A 23,539-nucleotide genomic window follows, 5' to 3' on the forward strand; every position below is an offset into this window, starting at 1 on the left:
ATGTCTCCCTGTCATGGCTTTTGCGCCATCAGTACAGATACCAACACATCTTGACCACCAAAGTCCATTTGATGTCACAAAGCTGTCCCGTACTTAAAAAATATCCTCTCCTGTTGTCCTGGTTTGCAGAAGAGGATGTCTTCCTTAATTGACCCCCATAAACGTAACGGACATGTACCAGGAGCTGTGCCAGGCCCGCCACGTCTTTTGACACATCCAGCTGTAACTCATAGAATTCACTGGATTGTATGCGAAGCAGTAATTGTTTCAAAACATCTCCTGCCATGTCACTGGTGTGTTGTGAAACAGTGTTGTTTGATGAAGCATTGTCTGTATAGTTTTTTGTGGCCTTTTCCCCCAGCATTCCCCCAGCCATATCCGCGGCAGCAGGTAGAATTAAGTCCTCCACGATAGTATGGGGCTTGCCTGTCCTAGCCACACGGTAGCTCACCATTATAAAACGCATCTAGCCCCTTCTTATTAATGGTATGTCTTACTACTCAAAAGTCGTCTTAATTCTTGCTAAAAAAAACTCCTGTGGCATATTTTTCAAATTGGCATGTTTTGTTTCTGAATGTCTGCGCAAGAGTGAAGGTTTCATGGAGTTTAGATTAGATTAGTACTTTTGCGCATATAACACACTGTGGCTGAGGAATGGCACTACTCCCAATATAAGTGAACCCCAAATCAATGTAGTTCTCATCATATTTGCGCCTCTTCAATGGTCCAAAGTCCCTGTCTGGTCAGTGCTTTCCCGGGTAAGGGGGCAGTAGCTCTTTGACTGCATCAGATTCACAACTGTCAGTGTCCATGCCAGCTGGGCTAACAACAAATGTAGAATTACTGATGCTAGCATTGGATGTACTCGTGGAAGAAGAACAACTTCTGTTGTCGACAGGTGCAGGTGTAGTACTGCTGGTAGTAGCAATACTACCAGTAGAGCTGGTATGTGTCTCTATGGACGCGGGCCTTACTTTTTAAAAACTATTTATACATTTTTGAGCAAACAGAATGAGCAGCAGCTACGTTTGGCAACATACGGACCGTTAGTGGAATTCCCACGAGTGAGTAACAGTTAATGTGATTGGATGTTAATTATTTGACTAGGCTACCTGTATTTGACATTGTGTTGTTATTTCGCTGAACACTAGATGGTTTCATTTTATTTTTGGCAGTGAAATGAGGCTACTTGGGCAAGAAAAAAAACCTCACCCAAATGTATAGCCCCTGTTGGAAAATATAAATGGACTGTTTGAAAATGTGAAGGCAAAAAAAGTGAATCACAGTTTTATTTGGAGTATCCCAGTTTGGGAATACCTGTTTTAGAGAATAAGAGGATCGTTTGAGTGATTTAAAGTGTGTCCTTTATCTACTCAGTGTAACAATGTTGAGGGAATTATCTGGTTAATCAGGTTGGCGGTTTTTTCCATCTGAACCTGGTCATTAAATTGTGTTATAAAATCTTGACTACAAATAGGTTGACATGAGACCGATAAGAGAAACAAGGGAATTGCAACAGAGGATTTGACTCTTATGAAGGGAAATTCATGCATACCATGTCTCATAGAAACTATATCAATGGAGATGTACACTGAGTAGGGCTGTCCCCGACCCCAAACAATCGGTCGATCATGAGTCGTTTTTTTTCGACCAATCGTCTCAACGAAATGTTCGAACATGTGTTTTCCCATATATAGACACACCCTATGCGTTTTAATAAAATGAACTATATGTAGGCTACTGAGCTTGTCTGATGTTTTAAACACACGTTGATTAAATAATTAACACACACAAATGACTCGAGGGAGCCAGATATCAAGCCTAACCAGAAAGAATAAACCTGTTCCCAAACCATCACCTGCTGCTGCTGGCCTTCGCAGATTCTGCTATTACGATCCCGAAGTTGCCAGTAACCAGGGGGTTGGTAAGCTTTTCCATTTGGAGTGCCAATTTATCTTACCATTTCTACCGATCTGCGTGCCAGTTATGATTTTCATGCAACAGTTTCATTAATTTTATAATAAAGTCAGATCTCAGATTCACTTGTGTGAATAATAAAGATTATATCTAAATGAAACTATTCAAATCTAAAAATAACTTTTATTGCAATTGTTTTTACATAGTTGCCAGTAGTTGCCATAAAGCCAACAAATAAAACATTGCAGCCTGCAGGTAGAAAATATGATAAAAATAGATCACATTGGCTACACATGGCCCATCTGCAATGAACTTGAAACATTGTGTTAATTATCGACTTGGTCCAGCCTGAAGCTTGCACTAACAAACTTGCAACATTATATAAAATATTTTGGACCCTCAGTTTCCAGTGAGCTCCAGACAGACACAGCTGTAGGATATTTGTGCAAGGGATAAGAAGTAATCAGGTAGACCTATTTTATGATATTTCCACCGGATCAGAGAATTACGTTTTTTTTTTCCCCTTTCAAACTGAGTGGTTATCAAAAGGGGGAGAGCTGGAAAGATTTTTCAAATGGGCTACATTGAGGAACTATTGTCATTCTCAATGGATGTAAAAACACTTAGTTTACTTTTTGTACTTAGTTTACTTTTTGTTTTAGGTGATGAAAATATCACTGAGAAGCTCCACAGCTCAGTAGTGGTGGTGAATTAAGACAATCAGAAAAACTTATCAGATCTCCAAATGGGCCCATTTATAAGCCTACATTTGCGCGCAGGTCAGGTAGCCTAGGCCAACTTCTATTCCATAATCAGGTGCGCGTCCTTAATCAACATTGACAGTAGTGCTCAAAACAAAACACAATGAATCAATTGACAACTCATAGATGGAATGAAATACACCAAAACTTGTTTCTCACACGTGTAGCATAGGTTGTGTGCTCTGCAAATGTGTCCACTCTGACAATGAGAACTGTAAAAGATATTAATATATTGAATGCATTAACAGAAATTACGGTAACCAAACAAACATTGTAGATTACAAATGATGGGAATTAACAGTAAATATACTACTGGTGATACTGGTGTGCCGTCCCAACGGCCTCCGTAATGGTAATTAGTCCACTGAGACAGGTGTCAATCAAGATGTGCCATAATTTTTCAATTTTAACTGGACAAACAATTATTGGCTGACCAACAGCTTATCGACAAAACAATCGACCAGTCAACTAAAAGGGGTCAGCCCTAACACGGAGTATACAAAATATTAAGAACACCTGCTGTTTCCATGACATAGACTGACAAAGGTCAATCCAGGTGAAAGCTATGATCCCTTATTGATGTCACTTAAATCCACTTCAAATCAGTGTAGCTGAAGGGGAGGAGACAGGTTAAATAAGGATTTTTATGCCTTTAGACAATTGAGCCATCAATTGTGTATGTATGGCTTTGGTAGTAGGTGCCAGGCGCACCAGTTTGTGTCAAGAACTGCAATGCTGCTGGGCTTTTCACGCTTAACAGTTTATTGTGTGTATCAAGAATGGTCCACCACCCAAAGGACATCCAGCCAACTTGACACAACTGTGGGAAGCATTGGAGTCAACATGGGCCAGCATCCCTGTCGAATGCTTTCGAACCATTGTAAAGTCCATGCCCCAACTAATTGAAGCTGTTCTGAGGGTAAATGGGGGGAGTGGGGTGCAACTCCAATATTAGGAATGTGTTCCTAATATTTGGTGTACTCTTGTGCATATTTGTATGGCTGACGCATGTAATTGTCCCTCTCATGTCCCTGAAGGTGTGACACCAGTGCGTCCAAACCTGCCAGTGCTGCCCCAGGTGGGCCTGGTCAACCCTGTGCTGGCCTCGCCGCCTGTGATCACCAACCCAGCCCAGCCCAACCCCTCTCTGCAAGAACTGCAGAAGAAGAAGCAGGAGGAGAAGGAGATGCTGCAGGACGGGACAGGCCAGGAGATGTTGAGCGACCAAGAACACATGAGTATCTCAGGCAGCAGCGCCAGACACATGGTCATGCAGAAACTGCTGAGGAAATCAGAAGTAAGACCAGACATAAAGATATTTCAGGGATGCAAACTTGTTGCTTTTTATTTAACCTTTATTTAACTAGGCAAGTCAGTTAAGAACAAATTCTTATTTACAGTGACGACCTACCTGGCTTATAGGCCATCCACGTGAATTGTGTAGATCCGAGGAATATGCTTCTCATAACGAAATAATTGACTGAGGACAGAATGCATCCCTACCGGTTCTATAAAGTGAATATCAGAGTCATCAGAATGAGTGCTTCATCCAATATCCATCTGTCTCCGTCCGCTCTTTCTGCGCATCTCCATCCGTTTTAAAATGTAATTTAGCCGTGATAACAAGCTGGGGTGTGCAGACTGATAGGTTTTCTGTTTGTTTAATTATTGGAGTGGGTCGCAGTGCAAGTGAAGTAGACAAATTGTGTCTATTCATTTCGCCTGTTACAACCAAGAGCACAGACCATCCTGACTAGACTTCGCTGTCATGTAGTCATAGAGAAATGCCATAAAGGAAAAACGGTGCACAGTGACAGCCATGCTTGCACCTTTATGTCTTTGAAAACCGTGTCTCTAGCCCAAACCATTCAAAAGTTATTATCGGGGCTACCTTTCCTCTTTCTACTGTGAATTTGCATGCATTTGATAGAATTTCATAAACCTGCTCGCGGGCCATTTTTATGTTAATCGCAGGCCGCTTATTGTTGATTTGATAACAAACAACCTTGTTGTCATGTTAGCTAGCTAACAACCTGGTTACTTGACCAATATGCTATGCACAAATTTGGATGGCAGAGGAAGAATGGAAAAGGGATAGAGAGCCTACTCAAAGATGTGCTTCAATGTATTTTTTATTTTTTACTTGACCCCCCTTTCTGCCCAATTTCGTGGTATCCAATTGTTAGTAGTTACTATCTTGTCTCATCGCTACAACTCCCGTACGGGCTCGGGAGAGACGAAGGTCGAAAGCCATGCGTCCTCCGAAACACAACCCAACCAACCTGCACTGCTTCTTAACACAGCGCGCAGCCAGCCCGGAAGCCAGCCGCACCAATGTGTCGGAGGAAACACCGAGCACCTGGCAACCTGGTTAGCGTGCACTGCGCCCGGCCCGCCACAGGAGTCGCTAGTGCGCGATGAGACAAGGATATCCCTACCGGCCAAACCCTCCCTAACCCGGACGGCGCTAGGCCAATTGTGCGCCGCCCCATAGACCTCTCGGTCGCGGCCGGCTGCGACAGAGCCTGGGCTCTAACCCAGAGTCTCTGGTGGCACAACTAGCACTGCGATGCAGTGCCCTAGACCACTGCGCCACCCGGGAGGCCACCTCAATGTAATTTTAAGCTTAATCAGAAATATTTTTTGTTCCTAACTTTTCAAAGTTTGGAGCAGTGTGTGTGGGAGGGAGAGCGTAATATACAGTCTAAGGCAGGGGCGCAACTTTCACTGGGGACGGGGGGTTCATGTGTTCCCCACATTCTGAAATTGCATATTAGCCCCCCTCAGTTTTATCATTGGAATGTGATACTAAACGAGGCAACGGTGTGCTTTAGGACCATGCGGACATCTCCGAGCGATCTGGTAGGCTGTTTGGAGTGTTATGTCCCCCCGACTTCTAAAACCAAAGTTGCACCCCTGGTCTATGGAGTAATGTAGGCTAAACACGGTTTCATATAGTTTTTTCCCTCTTACTCACACAATGACAGTATGCATTTATATTTCTTACTACATTCCGCATGCCCAATCACATGTAGGCTTTTGGATATGAGCAAATCAGCCATTTTCTGCAGTAGCCTATTCTATTATACAATGAACACTGAAGGTAAATTCAATCTGTTGTATTGAGTAGAGGTGTAAATATCAGAAACAGGTTTTTGTGTAGCACATGTCCCGAACATATGGAAAAAGAAAACAGGACGCAAATAAATGTTTTCTTGTACTTCTCACCGATTTTAAATGTGTTTCTGTGCTAAAAAAAGGTAACCTTTTTGGGCCCTTACCAGTTTGCTTCTGTGATATTTGCCTTGTTTCGTGGCATAAATTTCACAAAAGGTGCAGTACTTTCACTGAAAAGTTGATATTTTTTGCTGTAATGTGATTTGGATTGGAATACATATTGACATGTTGTCGTACTCGTCCCCAGTCTACGGTGATGGTGTTACGGAACATGGTGGGGCCAGAGGACATCGATGACGACCTGGAGGGTGAGGTAACTGAGGAGTGTGGCAAGTTTGGTGCCGTCAACCGAGTCATCATCTACCAGGAGAAGCAGGGCGAGGAGGAAGATGCCGAGATCATCGTCAAGATCTTTGTGGAGTTCTCCATGGCCTCGGAGATGAACAAGGCCATCCAGGCACTCAACGACCGATGGTTCGGGGGTCGCAAGGTCATCGCAGAGGTCTACGATCAAGAGCGCTTCAACAGCAGCGACCTCTCCGCATAAACTGTCTGAAATGGTTGCCCAACACCCTTCCCATACCCGTTGCTCAAATTCACTTCAGCCGCTCTCACTGCTGCTAGAGATTTGAGACTCTTTTTAACTTGTATTTTTTTTTATTGATGTTAATATTATTAATGGTCTCTTTTGAGGGATTGGTTAAGAAAGGAATGTTTGCACCTCTTGGATTTAGTCTTTTCACCTACTGTGAAGACTTGATTTCTTTTTGTATTATTTGCAGCTTTTTTGTAATCAAAGTGAGAAGTTATGATTAGGTTTTACCCTCTTAAGTTTGCCAATGTTTGCTCTTCTAACATTGTCAGGACTCTTTAAACATTGTTTTAGAGCCATTGGTTCCAGTTTCCTCACACAAATAAATTCTTCAACTATGCAAATGTCTGTTGTGAATTTCTTATGGGTTTGGGATGGAAAAATCATTTCAAATACTAATATTCCATATTTGACATTACAATAGCACATTAAATCATATCAGTTGAAACAATTAACAAACACTTAACTGTACTGAACAAAAATATAAATGCAACAGGCAGCAATTTCAAGGATTTGCTGAGTTAAAGTTCATAGCAGTCAATTGAAATGCATTAAATCAAATCAAAGTTTATTTGTCACGTGTGCCGAATACAACAGGTGTAGTAGACCTTACAGTGAAATGCTTGCTTACAGTCTCTAACCAATAGTGTGAAAAAAAGGTGTGTGTAGGTAAGTTTTTTTTTTAAATTAAGAAACGACAGTAATAAGACATTTGAAAATAAGAGTAGCAAGGCTATATACAATTGAGGTAGTATGTACATGAATGTATAGTTAAAGTGACTGCATATAAGATAAACAGAGTAGCAGCAGCTTAAAAGGGGGGTGCACACAATGCAAATAGTCCGGGTAACCATTTGGTTACCTGTTCAGGAGTCTTATGGCTTGGGGGTAAAAACTGTTGAGAAGCCTTTTTGTCCTAGACTTGGAACTCCGGTACCACTTGCCATGCGGTAGTAGAGAGAACAGTCTGGCTGGGGTCTTTGACAATTTTTAGGGCCTTCCTCTGGCACTGCCTGGTGTAGAGGTCCTGGATGGCAGGCAGCTTTACCCTCTAAAGTGCCTTGCGGTCGGAGGCCGAGCAATTGCCATTCCAGCCAGCGATGCAACCGACAGGATGCTCTCGATGTTGCAGCTGTAGAATCTTTTGAGGATGTCAGGACCCATGCCAAATCTTTTTAGTTTCCTAAGGGGGAATAGGCTTTGTCGTGCCCTTTTCACAACTGTCTTGGTGTGTCTGGACCATTCTAGTTTGTTGTTGATGTGGACACCAAGGAACTTGAAGCTCTCAACCTGCTCCACTACAGCCCCGTCGATGACAATGGGGGCGTGCTCGGTGCTCCTTTTCCTGTAGTCCACAATCATCTCCTTAGTCTTGGTTACATTGAGGGATAGGTTGTTATTCTGGCACCACCCAGCCAGGTCTCTGACCTCCTCCCTATAGGCTGTCTCGTCATATAGGGAGGAGGTCAGAGACCTGGCCGGGTGGTGCCAGAATATCAACCTATCCCTCTATGGATTTCACATGACTCGGAATACAGATATGCATTTGTTGGTCACAGACACCTTTAAAAATGTAGGGGCATGGATCAGAAGTAGGGGCGTTACCACCATTTGCCCCTTGCATAGAGTTGATCAGGCTGTTGATTGTGGCCTGTGGAATGTTTTCCCACTTTTCAATGGCTGTGTGAAATTGCTGGATATCGGCGGGAACTGGAACACGTCACACACACGTTGATCCGGAGCATCCCACACATGCTCAATAGGTGACATGTCTGGTGAGTATGCAGGCCATGGAAAAACTGGGACATTTTCAGCTTCCAGGAATTGTGTACAGATATTTGCGACATGGGACCATGCATTATCATGCTGAAACGAGGTGATGGCGGCGGATGAATGGCATGACAATGGGCCTCAGGATCTCGTCACAGTATCTCTGCATTGATAAAATGCAACTGTGTTCGTTGTCCGCAGTGGTGATTTTAATGTACATTTTGGTGGGGCAAAAACACAGTGGGATGCATGCCAGCAAAGCCACAATACATGAATTGCACTATAATGGTGTCCACAAACTGTTAAGGACAACATAAAGCTTTCCCAACAGTAGTCCCAACATCTTACCACTGCTACACCAGGCTATCTGCGGAGCCTTGTCTGGCAGCAAAACAGTTCATTCAGGCATTTACTGCCTTTCAAAAAAACATAGCTGATATGGCTGACTTTCTTAAACAAATGTGGATTAAGATATTGATGAGCGAGCTAGGATGGACGTAGTCAATAAAACATGGGCCGTTCTTAGTGTTCTCCATGTACACCAAGTCAGAACCGTAGAATAAAGAAGGGGGGGGGAAGCAGACAATGAAAGCTTTTACAATATTCAATGATTACATTTATTTTAAACAGGTTATAGGCTACATGTGCCCCACCAAGTCAGAAGAGTTGCCGAAATTAAGTGGTAAATAGACCAAATTAGTAGGGTGAGGCACATGGGCTACTAACAACTTACTACACAACATACACTTAGTATTACTTTCTTAGCTACAGTGGTCCTTCGTGGGCAGATTTTGTCATCAAAGTCTGGCATTCTCTGGATTTATGGTACTTTCAAAACAACTGGGAACTCAGAAAAAAACAAGGTTGAATCATGATGACGTCATTGATCTTCAGGTCGTAGCTCTAGGAAGAGGCCGGATTTACAGTTCAAAATGTATTTTCCCAGTCGGAGCTCATTTATTCCCAACTTCTCAGCTGTCTTGAACTCACTGAAGTCAAGTTTTCGCAGTTCAGAGTAAACAGTTATTTTGAGCACTGCACAAATCATGCTTCATTAACAGCATGGCCAATATTGAATGTTTATAATTTTAAACTTGGAAAAGAGCCCCTTAATCCCAGATTTGGGACCAGACAGCCACTTTCACTGATTCCTTCCAAACTACTCATTGTTGAATTTGCCATTTCCAACTTGTTGTGTAATGTTTATGGCCGATGAGCATCGATACGTTTTATCAAAAATTTCCCTTCGTTATTTCTATTCATATGACATGGATTAAAAAAGATTTGTAGATTGTCGACTTTGAAAGTACGATGTTGACATGATCAGTCCAATCAAAGTTACTGTAGATATAACGTGATTTGACATCATTTTATCTGTGGCCAATGACCTTGAGCCTTCTTGGATGGGCTCTTCTAATGTAACTCTATGGCAGCACCCAAGGGGTTCTAAATTTCTAGCGCTACCCTTAGACTTGGCGGTGACGTAGTGTCCCCATGAGTGACAGAACACTGAGCCATTTATGGGCGCACCGCTCCGTATTTTCTGTTGGCTTGTCCCACCACCACAGATTAACTCAATTATATATAATAATTTTTTTTGCCCCCTTTTCTCCCCAATTTCGTGGTATCCAATTTTTAGTAATTACTATCTTATCTCATCGCTACAACTCCAGTACGGGCTCCGGATAGACGAAGGTCGAAAGCCATGCGTACTCCGAAACACAACCCAACCAAGTGCTTCTTAACACAGCACACCTCCAACCCGGAGGAAACACTGTGCACCTGGCTACCTTGGTTAGCGCGCACTGCGCCCGGCCCGCCACAGGAGTTGCTGGTGCGCGATGAGACAATGATATCCCTACCGGCCAAACGCTCCCTAACCCGGACTACGCTAGGCCAATTGTGCATCACCCCACGGACCTCCCGGTCGCTGCCGGCTGGGCGCGAACCCAGAGTCTCTGGTGGCACAGCTAGCGCTGCGATACAGTGCCCTAGACCACTGCGCCACCCGGGAGGCCCTTTAATCAGCTTCTTGATATGCCACACCTATCAGGTGGATGGATTATCTTGGCAAAGGAGAAATGCTCACTAACAGGGATGTAAACAAATTTGTGTACACAATTTAAGATAAATAAACTCTTTGTGCGTATGCAACATTTCTAGGATATTTTATTTCAGCTCATGAAACATGGGACCAACACTTTACATGTTGCATTTATATTTTTGTTCAGTATATTTCAAAACTGTCTAACGAGCAATTTGTTTGATGAAGTTGTCAGCATCACTGTTTTGGGATAATTTTTTCATGTTTTTATAAAGTAAGTTTACAGTCATTATCCAGGTTTCCATCCAACCATTTTAATGTGTAAAGTATACTGAACAAAAATATTACTGTCAGTATGAAACAGAGACTATTATTGACTTGAAACTGAAATGTCAGTGTAATTTCAGTCAAATTGTAGACTCGCTGATACGAGAGAATTGTCATGGGAGTGAGAGACAATGGGCTGAGAGAAAAGTTACTTGGTGAGAATGAATTGACACTAGAAAGAGCAATACAAATCTGTGGAGGCTGCTGAGGGGAGGACGGCTCATGATAATTGCCGGCACGGAGTAAATAGAATGTTTATTTAATACCATTCTGCTCCAACAATTACCACGAGCCCGTCCTCCCCAATTATGGTTCCACCAACCTCCTGTGATACAAATGAGTCAAGCTAGAGAGGTGACACCGTCACATACGGTCAGTGGACAGTGATGTTCTTAGTGACACAGTGTGCAAAGTGGAGTATGTTATCAAAGAAAGAGCTACAGCTAAATGGCTAACTTCATTGGACAGCACCAACAGCAGTCAGCAATGCACTTCAGGGAGCCAGTGTTAGTGCAGCAACTGCGGAGGAAAGCACAAACATTGCCAGTGCGTATATAGAAAGTGTGATAACTGTGGCAGGAAGAACCACTTCACATTCAAATGCAAGCAGCGGAGGCAACAAAACACAGCACACTGTGTCATCAAGGACCAGGACAACAGCAGTGACAACAAGTACAGTCAGGGAGCTTTGGGTCACCTCTTTGTGGGAACAGTCGCGCTTGCAGTACCAGACGAGGACTGGACTGCTACCTACAAGACTAATGAAACTGACATTGTGTTCGAACTTGACACTGGAGCACAGGTCAACATCATTCCAGTTACAGGTAAAACCAGTGGTGAACACAAAACAAAGGAGAAGACTGAAAGCTTACAGTGGTGAAGCAATTGCCACTTCAGAGACATGCACATTGGTGCTGGAGGTAGATGATAAATCTTGCATGGTTCCATTTGTCATAGTATAGGGAGAAATAAACACCCATTATTGGGTTAAAGTCATGTAACTTACTGGGTCTAGTGAAACAGGTTTATACAGTGAATGGTGAAATTACAAATGTTAAGGATGCATATGCTGATGTTTTTCAGGGAAGAGGAAAAGTCAAGGTGCAGCACAAAATGGAGTTAGAGCAGCCAATTAGACCAGTGATCCATGCACCTAGAAAGCTCCCATTACCACTAAGAGACTAGCTAAAAGCAGAGCTACTGTCAACCAGTGATCCACACACCTAGAAAGGTCCCGTTATCACTAAGAGACTAGATAAAAGCAGAGCTACTGTCAACCAGTGATCCACACACCTAGAAAGGTCCCGTTATCACTAAGAGACTAGCTAAAAGCAGAGCTACTGTCGACCAGTGATCCACACACCTAGAAAGGTCCCGTTATCACTAAGAGACTAGCTAAAAGCAGAGCTACTGTGGACCATTTAGGATCACCACATTATTTTAAGAATGTGAAATGTCAGAATAATAGTAGAGAGAATTATTTATTTCAGCTTTTATTTCTTTCATCACATTCCCAGTGGGTCAGAAGTTTACAAACACTCAATTAGTATTGGTAGGATTGCCTATAAATTGTTTAACTTGGGTCAAACATTTCAGGTAGCCTTCCACAAGCTTCCCACACTAAGTTGGGTGAATTTTGGCCCATTCCTCTTGACAGCTGGTGTAACTGAGTCAGGTTTGTAGGCCTCCATGCTCCATGCTTTTCAGTTCTGCCCTCACATTTTCTATAGGATTGTGGTCAGGGCTTTGTGATGGCCACTGCAATACCTTGACTTTGTTGTCCTTAAGCCATTTTGCCACAACTTTGGAAGTATGCTTGGGGTCATTGTCCATTTGGAAGACCCATTTGCAACCAAGCTTTAACTTCCTGACTGATGTCTTGAGATGCTGCTTCAATATATCCACATAATTTCCCTCTCATCATGATGCCATCGATTTTGGGAAGTGCACCAGTCCTTCCTGCAGCATTGCACCCCCACAACATGATGCTGCCACGCCCGTGCTTCACGGTTGGGATAGTGTTCTTTGGCTTGTAAGCCTCCCCCTTTTTCCTCCAAACATATCCATGGTCATTATGGCCAAACAGTTCTATTTGTGTTTCATTAGACCAGAGGACATTTCTCCAAAAAGTATGATCTTTGTCCCCATGTGCAGTTGCAAACCGTAGTCTTACTTTTTTTATGACGGTTTTGGAGCAGTGGCTTCTTCCTTGCTGAGCGGCCTTTCAGGTTTTAGGACTCGTTTTACTGTGGCTATAGATAATTTTGTACCTATTTCCTCCAGCATCTTCACAGGGTCGTTTGCTGTTGTTCTGGCATTGATTTACACTTTTTGCACCAAAGTACGTTAATCTCTAGGAGACAGAACACGTCTCCTTCCTGAGAAGTATGACGGCTGTGTTGCGCCACGGTGTTTATACTTTTGTACTATTGTTTGTTCAGATGAACGTGGTACCTTCAGGTGTTTGGAAATTGCTCCCAAGGATGAACCACAATTGTGGAGGTCTACAATAGTTTTCCTGAGGTCTTGGCTGATTTCTTTTGATTTTCCCATGATGTCAAGCAAAGAGCCACTGAGATTGAAGGTAGGCCTTGAAATACATCCACAGGTACACCTTCAATTGACTCGAATGATGTCAATTAGCCTATCAGAAGCTTCTAAAGCCATGACATCATTTTCTGGAATTTCCCAAGCTGTTTAAAGGCACAGTCAACTTCTAGTGTATGTAAACTTCTGACCCACTGGAATTGTGATACAGTGAATTATAAGTGAAATAATCTGTCTATGAACAATTGTTGGAAAAATGACTTGTGTCATGCACAAAGTAGATGTCCTAACCGACTTGCCAAAACTATAGTTTGTTAACAAGAAATTTGTGGAGTGGTTGAAAAACGAGTTTTAATGACTCCAACCTAAGTGTATGTAAACTTCCAACTTAAATTGTATTTGAGAGTGTGCCAGGCGTAAAATTGTACATAGGTGTGCTAATATGGGGTCAGACTCTCGAAGAGCAGAACACAAGGTTGAAAGCAGCACTTGATCTAATGGGCTAAATTTAAACGCAGACAAATGTGAATTCATAAAAACACCAATAACCTTATTGGGTGAAAAACCAAAATCTCAGCAAATGCCTCAAAAGCAGGTTATGGGGCAATGTTGTTATACCCGTATGGCACGAGATGTCGCCCAGTCGCATATTCCTCCAGGGCTCTGGCAACTTCTGGGAATAACTATGCACAGATTGAGAAAGGCACTGTCGTATACATTTGAGAAATTCCATGTGTTTAGCAACAGATCATAAACCTTTGGTTACTATTGCGAAGAATGGTCTAACATACTGTCATGAGAATTTTCAATCCCAATGATAATAACTAACAATCAATAGCTCTGACCAATCCCCAAGGTTTGTAAGACCATGGGTTTAATAATAATTAGTCAAAGACTCAGCTTATGCAAAAGGTTAGTACAGTTTATTCAGAGAACGTTCTAAAGTCAAGAATACAAAGACATCCATTTTATAGCTGCGCACATACTTCCACACAAACAGTAGATATCCTACACACATACATACACGCACAAACATTAGGTATCCTACGCACATACTGTCTCACTACCCAGCCGACAGAGATTAGGGAGACCTTTGGACCTTGAGACGTACTCCCTGTCCTCTCCCAATCTCTAGTCAGGTCGGCACCGAATTTTGCTCAGACAGTCTGTGTTTAAGATACTATAAACAATATATTGTACAGATGTATTGTTTTACCCTAATTCTGACTAAAAACTACACTCATGGATATGTAATTCTACTGACTAAAACCACACACATCATTAGAATAATCTCATGATTCTAATCAATTTCATGCAATCAGGGTGGAATATTCTAGTCATTAATTTAAACATATAAATCCCATTGACACATACACACCACCAAGGGTACAGAGACTGTTTCTAAAACTTCTGAAATATGACTTGCAACTTGAGTACAGGCCAGGGAAAGAATTGTTAGTGCCAAACACATTGTCCAGAGCTTTTGACAGCTCAGAACCAAACCAGATATATGAGCAGGACGAGACCATACATGTAAACCTTATCAGAAAGAGTTGCCCAGTATCAGATGAAATGTGGACAGTTACTTCACGTGCTACTATAGAAGATGAGTGTTTGCGAAAGCTGATTCAAGCCATAACATGTGAGTGGTCTGTACAAACTATGCCATACCCTTATGGTTAATACAGTGATGAGCCACCTGTACTTGATGGAGTTCTGTTTAACGGTTCAAGAATTGTGATACCAAGTGTGTTACAGAAAAACATGCTGATCAAAATACACAAGGGCCATCTAGGGATGGAAAAGTCATAACGACGTGCAAAAGCCGTGTTACTCTGGCCTAAGATGATTGCTGATATAGAGCAGACAGTCCGAGCCTGTGAAACATGACAAAAATACAGGTCAAAACAGAGCAAATAGCCAATGTGGGTTGAGGAAAAGAAGTGTTGAGACCAACTATGTTCTACGGATGGACTATTACTCTCATTACCCAGAAGGACACTACTGCTAGTCAGGTGTTAACTCATATTAAGTCATTATTTGCTCGCCATGGGGTCGCAGAGTTAGTCCGTACGGACAAGGCCTCACAGTTCAGCTTTCAGTGATTTAGCTAAACTGTACAGGTTCAAGCATGTCACATCCAGCCCACTGTACCCACAGTCTCATGGGTTAGTCGAGAACGGTGTCAAAACAGTGAAACTACTGCTTAAGAAAGGTCTCGACTGAAAGACAGATCCGTATCTAGCTTTTTTAAACTACAGAGACTGTCTCCTGCAGAGATGTTGTTCAACAGAAAGCTCAAAACTAGGTTGCCAGTACTCCTAGAAAAGAGAAGGATGACAAGGTCATTCTTAACAAACGGAGAGAAAAGAGTATACAGAAAAGGTACTATGACAAAGGCTCCAAGGTGCTCAGTGCACTCAGTCCAAAAAAATAGGGTGAAAATGCAAGAGGGTTAAATATGGAGCATTGAGGCCCATGTAGTGAAAACAGTGGCAACCACTTCATATGATGTAATGACACCTGAGGGAGTTACATACAGGAGAAAAGGAGGCACTTGTTACATGTACCTGAGTATGAACAAACAGACAGGCAAGAGAGTGAGATTACAGGTCAGACAACATCAAGCCCAGACCAGAGCAGCTTGTTGGAATGAGAGGCTGATTGAGGAAGTATACGTATACATTTTTAAAAAGTAACACAATAACGAGGCTATATATAGGGAGTACCAGTGCGCGGGAATACAAGTTAGAGGTAATTTGAACATGTTGGTAGGGGTTAAGTGACTATGCATAGAAAATAAACGGTGAGTAGCAGCAGTGTACAAAACAAATGGGTTTGGGGGTCAATGTAGTAGTCCGGTGACCATTTGATTAGTTGTTCAGCAGTCTTATGGCTTGGGCGTAGAAGCTGTTAAGGAGCCTTTTGGCCCTAGACTTGGCGATCCGGTACTGCTTGCCCGTACGGTAGCAGAGAAACCGTCTGTGACTGGGGTGACTGGAGTCTCTGACAATTTTATGGGCTTTCCTCTATTATATATATATATATATACAGTGCCTTGCGAAAGTATTCGGCCCCCTTGAACTTTGCGACCTTTTGCCACATTTCAGGCTTCAAACATAAAGATATAAAACTGTATTTTTTTGTGAAGAATCAACAACAAGTGGGACACAATCATGAAGTGGAATGACATTTATTGGATATTTCAAACTTTTTTAACAAATCAAAAACTGAAAAATTGGGCGTGCAAAATTATTCAGCCCCCTTAAGTTAATACTTTGTAGTGCCACCTTTTGCTGCGATTACAGCTGCTAACCAGTCAGTGTGGTGGCCTAAAATCTCACTGGAGATACTCACAGTGGTGCAAATGTGTGCATTTTGCATACACAAAAAAGAGCCATTTGTGTCTAGTGAGCTGTGAGTACAAAAAGCAAAACTACCTAGTAGTGTCAGACTACTACTCTAGATTCCTAGAAATCCTCCACCTTCCAACCATGACCAGTAGCCAGGTCATAGCCAAAGCAACCTTTGCTAGGTTCGGAGTCCCTGAGATCCTGGCTAGCGATAATGGCCCCCACTTGGCAAGTACAGAACTAAAAGTATATCAGAACTCAGGACAAGACCCAGATGCAGACAGCTAGAATCACAGATGTTTATTGACCCAAACAGGGGGCAGGCAAAAGACAGGTCAAGGGCAGGCAGAGGTCCGTAATCCAGGGCAGAGTCAATAAGGTACAGAACAACAGGCAGGCTCGGGGTCAGGGCAGGCAGACGTTCGGAATCGGGTCAGAGTCAGGCAGGTATAGGACGGCAGGCAGGCTCGGGGAACGCTGAATGGTCAGAACCGGGGAAACTAAGAAACAGAAACTTGAGAAAGCAGGAAGACAGGAAAGCATGCTGGTAAGCCCTGGCAAGACAAACTGGTAATCAACAAACAGAGAACACAGGTATAAATACACGGGGGATAATGGGGAAGATATGCGACACCTGGAGGGGGTGGAGACAAGCACAAAAACAGGTGAAACCAATCAGGGTGTGACACAGTAAGGAGTTTGACTTCATACATGTGACAAGCAGCCCTCACTTCCCACAGATTAATGGATATGTGGAGAGGGCTGTATAGACAGTCAAGTGGATTCTCAAGCAGACAGACCCTCTCTCTGCTCACTCTGCTGACATACACTCCCTCAACATCCACAGGTATCAGCTAATGTCACACTGTCACGACTTCCGCCGAAGTTTGTCCCTCTCCTTGTCCGGGCGGCGATCGACGTCACAGGCTTTCTAGTCACCACCGATCAATGTTTCCTTTTCGTTTTGTTTTGTCTTCATTATACTCACCTGGTTTCCATTCCATAATCAGTGTTCTTTATTTAACTCTCTTGCTTCCCCTGTTGATTTTTGCTTGATTGTTTTTGTCAAGTGGTTCCGTGTACGTGATCTGTATTGTTTATGTTTATCCTTGTTGGATATTTGTTGAATTTGAGTAAATATCATGGCTTTACTCATACCTGTGTCCTGCGCCTGACTCTGCCTTATTCCACACACCTAGAACATTGACAGAATCACGCACCTGAAGAATGGAGTCAAGCAGGTGCACCCAGCCATCCTCTACCTGTGGAGGAGTGCGTCCAGCAGCACGCAACTATGTTGCAGAGTCTCGGTACTGCCATGGATTGCGTGCTGAAAACTATGGAGAGATGGGAGAGAGGGGTTTTTCTGGCAACCCCCATCATCATCACCCCAGCTCCCATAACAACCTCCCTCAATGTCCACCCCTCCTTTACCAGCATCCAGTGGCGTTCGGCTATCGCTCCCGGGGGTATATGACGTAACGGCTGCCGGGTGCCAGGGGTTCCTTCTCCAGCTGGAGCTCTACCTGGCAACCGTTCGGCCGGCTCCTTCAGGACGCGAGAGTGTGAACGCCCTCATCTCCTGTCTGACTGGTAAAGCACTTGAATGGGCCAACACCATCTGGGGAAGGGAAGAACCGGCGTTGGACAATTTACTCCGCTACACGCGCTGAGCATGTGTCCCTGGTACGCAGGTTACTTGGTCGACTGATGGAGCATGACCTGTACGTCAAGGCTGAGAAAGGTCTGTTCTTCCAACAGTCCGTCTCCTTCCTAGGGTACCACCTTTCCACGTCAGGGGTGGAGATGGAAAATGACCGCATTTCAGTCGTGCGTAATTTGCCGACTCCAACCACGGTTAAGGAGGTGCAGCGGTTCTTAGGGTTTGCCAACTACTACCGGAGGTTTATCCGGGGCTTTGGTCAGGTAGAGGCTCCCATTACCTCCTTGCTGAAGGGGGGACCGGTGCGTTTGCAGTGGTCGGCTGAGGCTGACAGGGCCTTTGGTCACCTGAGGGCTCTGTCTACCTCGGCTCCCGTGCTGGCCCATCCGGATCCCTCTTTGGTGTTCACAGTGGAGGTGGACGCATCCGAGGCTGGGATTGGAGCTGTACTCTCTCAGTGCTTGGGTACGCCACCGAAGCTCCGCCCCTGTGCCTTCTTCTCGAAGAAGCTCAGTCCGGGAGAGCGAAACTATGACGTGGGGGACCGGGAGCTGTTGGCTGTCGTCAAGGCTCTGAAGGCGTAGAGACATTGGCTTGAGGGGGCTAAACACCCTTTTCTCATCTGGACTGACCACTGCAATCTGGAGTACATCCGGGCAGCGAGGAGACGGAACCCTCGCCAGGCAAGGTGGGCCATGTTTTTCACTCGTTTTGTTTTTTCCCTTTCCTACAGACCAGGTTCCCAAAACGTGATAGCAGACGCACTATCCCGACTGTATGATACAGATGAGCGACCCATGGATCCCACTCCCATACTCCCGGCATCCTGCCTGGTGGCGCCGACAGTGTGGGAGCTGGACGCGGATATTGAGCAGGCGTTACGTGCAGAGCCCACTCCCCTCCAGTGTCCCGTTGGGTGTCTGTACGTTCCGTCTGCTGTCCTTGACCGGTTGATCTATTGGGCCCACATGTCACCCTCTTCTGGTCATCCTGGGATCGGTCGGACGTGCACTGTTTGGTTGGGAAGCACTGGTGGCCTACCTTGGCCAAGGACGTGAGGGTTTATGTTTCCTCCTACTCGGTGTGCGCCCAGTGTAAGGCTCCTAGGCACCTGCCCAGAGGGAAGCTACACCCCTTACCCGTTCCACAGCGGCCTTGGTCACACCTGTCGGTGGATTTTCTTACCGACCTTCCCCCCTCACAGGGAAACACCACAATCCTGGTCGTTGTGGATCGGTTCTCTAAGTCCTGCCATCTCCTTCCTCTGCCCGGTCTCCCTACGGCCCTACAGACTGCAGAGGCCTTATTTACACACGTCTTCCGGCACTACGGGGTGCCTGAGGATATAGTGTCTGATTGAGGTCCCCAGTTCACTTCGAGGGTCTGGAAGGCGTTCATGGAACGTCTGGGGGTCTCGATCAGCCTTACCTCAGGGTTTTATCCCGAGAGTAATGGCCAGGTGGAGAGAGTGAACCAGGATGTGGACAGGTTTCTGCGGTCGTATTGCCAGGATCGGCCGGGGGAGTGAGCAGCGTTCGTGCCCTGGGCCGAGATGGCTCAGAACTCGCTTCGCCACTCCTCCACTAACCTCTCCCCCTTCCAGTGCATACTGGGGTACCAGCCGGTTCTGGCGCCTTGGCATCAGAGTCAGATCGAGGCTCCTGCAGTGGACGACTGGTTCAAGCGCACGGAGGAGACATGGAACGCTGCCCATGTTCACCTCCAGCGGGCCATGCTGCGCCAGAAAACCAGCACAGACCATCACCGCAGTGAGGCCCCGGTGTTTGAACCGGGGCACCGGCTCTGGCTCTCGACCTGTCCCTCTGCCTTCCCTGCCAGAAGCTGTGTCTGCGGTTTATGGGGCCATTTAAAGTCCTGAGGAGAGTGAGCAAAGTTTGTTATAGGTTACAACTTACCCCTGATTATCGTCCCATGTGTCTCTCCTCAGGCCGGTGGTGGTTGGCCCGCTCCACGAGTCTGAGGTGCGGAAGGTTCCTCCGCCCCCTCTATCCTGGATTCGAGGCGTTGGGCGAGGGTCCTTCATTACCTCGTGGAGTGTGAGGGGTACGGTCCGGAGGAGAGGTGCTGGGTTCTGGTGGAGGATGTGTTGGACCCTTCAATGCTGTGGGAATTCCAACGTCTCCTTCCGGATCGCCCTGCGCCTCGCCCTCCAGGTCGTCCCCGAGGCCGGCGTCGGTGTGCTGCTGGGGCCGCACGTCAATGGGGGGCACTGTCATGACTTCCGCCGCCGGCGGTCGGCGTCGCCGGTCTTCTAGCCATCATTGATCAACTTTTCATTTTCCTTGTGTTTTGTCTTGTTTTTCCTCACACCTGGTTTCAATTCCCTCAATAATTTGTTGTGTATTTAACCCTCTGTTCCCTGCATCTCTTTGTCTAGGATTGTTTATTGTAAGTGCTTGTGCACGTGTTGTTTGGTGCGCAACGGGTTTTGTACCCAACTTATTCTTGTTGTTTTTATGCCGTGGGTTTTGCTATTAAACTGCTCCGGCTAATACCAAGTTCTGCTCTCCTGCGTCTGACTTCCCTGCCACCGATTACGCAACCCCTTACACTAGGCCACAGGAACATTCAATGTCGTCTTGGTAAGCAACTCCAGTGTATATTTGGCCTTGTGTTTTACTGCTGTTTTCGTTCTGCTGAAAGGTGAATTTGTCTCCCAGGGTTGTGTTTCGGAGGACACACGGCTCTCGACCTTCGCCTCTCCCGAGTCCGTACAGGAATTGCAGTGATGAGACAAAAATGTAACTACCAATTAGATATGGAATTAACAAAAAATGTTAAATAAAAAAATAAAAAATTAACTCTGTTTTAAAAACTTGCCATAACAAAAGGGTTAAATACATTTTGACTCAAGACATTTCAGCTTTTCATTTTTAATTAACTTGTAAACATTTCTAAAAAATATAATTCCACTTTGACATGATGGAGTATTGTGTGCAGATCAGTGACATAAAATCTCAATTTAATCCATTTTAAATTCAGGCTGTAACACAACAAAATGTGGAAAAAGTCAAGGGGTCTGAGTACTTTCCGATTGCACATATCCCAACCAGAAGCCATGGATTACAGGTAACATCTACACTGAGCTAAAGGCTAGAGCTGCCACTTTCAAGGAACGGGACACTAATCCCGACGCTTACAAGAAATCCTGCTTTGCCCTCCGACGAACCATCAAACAGACAAAGCGTCAGTACAGGACTAATCCTACTACACCAGCTCTGACGCTCGTCGGATGTGGCAGCGCTTGCAAATTATTGCGGATTACAAAGGGAAACCTAGCCGCGAACTGCCTAGTGATGCGAGCCTGCCAGGCGAGCTAAATGCCTTCTATGCTCGCTTCGAGGCAAGCAAACTAAACCATACATTAGACCACCAGCTGTTCCGGACGATCTCCGTAGCTGATGTGATAAAGACCTTTAAACAGATTAACATTCATAAGGCTGCAGGCGCAGACCGATTACCAGAATGCTTACTCAGAGCATGCGCTAACCAGCTGGCAAGTGACTTCACTGACATGTTCAATCTCTCCCTGAACCAGTCTGTAATACCTACATGTTTCAAGCAGACCACCATAGTCCCTGTACCCAAGAACGACAAGGTAACCAGTCTAAATGACTATCACCGTGTAGCACTCACATCTGTAGCCATGAAATGCTTTGAAAGGCTGGTCATTACTCACATCAACACCATCATCCCAAAGCATACCACCCCAACAGATCCACAGGAGATGCAATTTATATTGCATGCCACACTGCCCTTTCCCACCTGGACAAAAGGAACACCTACTTGAGAATGCTGTTCATTGACTACAGCTCAGCGTTCCATGGGACTGAACACATCCCTCTGCAACTGGATCCTGTACATCCTGACGGGCCGCCCCCAGGTGGTGAGGGTAGGCAACAACACTTCCGCTACGCTGACCCTCAACACGGGGCCCCTCAGGGGTGCGTGCTTAGTCCCCTCCTGTACTTCCTGTTCACCATCAACTGCATGGCCGTGCACGACCCCAACACCATTATTAAGTTTGCCGACGACATGACGGTAGAAGTCCTGATCACCAACGACAACAACAGCCTATAGGGAGGAGTTTAGAGACCTGGTAATGTGGTGCCAGGACAACAAAGTATCCTTCAACGGAAACAAGACAAAGGAGCTGATTGTGTACTACAGGAGGGTCAAGCATGCCCCCATTCACATCGACAGAGCTGGAGTGGAGCGGGTCGTGAGCTTCAAGTTCCTCAGTGTCCACATCACTAAGGACATGTCATGGTCCTAACACACCAACACAGTCATGAAGAGGGTACGACAATGCCTCTTCCCCCTAAGGAGGCTAAAGATATTGGTCATGGGCCCTCAGATCCTCAAAGTTCTACAGCTGCAACATTGAAAGCATCTTGACTGGCTCCATCACCTTGTGGTATAGCAACTACTTGGCATCCGACCGTAAGACGTTACAGAGGGTAGTTTTTTTTCACTGGCTCTCTTGCACTTGCTCTATGCACACTCACTGGACACTACCCACACACCCACACATACTACACTGACACTCCAATACGCTCACACACACAAAACAATTTCACACTTTCATACTCTTCACATACGCTGCTGCTACTCTGTTTATTATCTATCCTGATTGCCTAGTCACTTTTACCCTTACCTACATGTACATGCAGTATTACCTCCAATTACCTCAACTACCTCATACCCCTGCACATTGACTCCATACCGGGACTCCTTTTATATAGCCTTGTTATTGTTATTGTATTGTGTTACTATTTCCTTTTTTTATTTAGCTAATTGTTCATAGTTTTTAACTCTGCATTGTTGGGAAAGGGCTCTACACCTGTTGTATTCGGCACAATTGACAAATACAATTTTATTGATTGATTGAAAAAGGATGATTCCAAATTATTTTATAAATGCCGACAGATAATTTGTTCTTTTGACATAGTGGGATCTTTCTGTCTGTAAAATTAATTATGCGATAAATGCCTGTGGAAACACTTTTATGCAGCAAATATTGATATAATGACCATCATGTTGAAGTAAATCTGGAGTCACGCGATGATATTGTTTGTGGTCCTCCATAAATTAAACACACCACTGGTGGGAAAATTTGCACCTTTTCTTTATGAAGAGTTTAGAATATTCGCATGAAAATCTGTCGCCAATTGGATGGAAACCTAGCTACAGTTTGTATGTACCCAACCCACACTGTATCTGCCAGCTGTTGGCTAGAGCAAGACCATAGAAGGCACATTCGCTCCTACTGCATATAACGCAAAACATTATTATTATTATTTTTTATTTAGTACATGGGAATATAACCTCTAAAGTTATTTGTATGTATGAAATTCCCACAGTTTT

At 44.6% G+C, this 23,539-nt stretch overlaps 1 protein-coding gene across 5 annotated transcripts in view; it reads left to right on the plus strand.

Moving 5' to 3' along the window:
* LOC112215693 (poly(U)-binding-splicing factor PUF60) overlaps positions 1-6,787 on the plus strand; it is a 28,084-nt gene extending 21,297 nt beyond the window's left edge. For all 5 annotated transcript variants that reach the window (XM_024374957.2, XM_024374959.2, XM_024374960.2 and 2 more), the window contains 2 exons: positions 3,716-3,975; positions 6,103-6,787. In XM_024374957.2, coding sequence (XP_024230725.2) covers positions 3,716-3,975; positions 6,103-6,402 — 560 coding nt within the window. In that variant the 3' untranslated portion in view covers positions 6,403-6,787. The remainder of the gene's footprint in view (positions 1-3,715; positions 3,976-6,102) is intronic.
* Positions 6,788-23,539: the final 16,752 nt, after the last annotated feature.

The sequence above is a fragment of the Oncorhynchus tshawytscha genome, linkage group LG16 (assembly GCF_018296145.1).
Source record: "Oncorhynchus tshawytscha isolate Ot180627B linkage group LG16, Otsh_v2.0, whole genome shotgun sequence".
Taxonomy (NCBI): domain Eukaryota; kingdom Metazoa; phylum Chordata; class Actinopteri; order Salmoniformes; family Salmonidae; genus Oncorhynchus; species Oncorhynchus tshawytscha.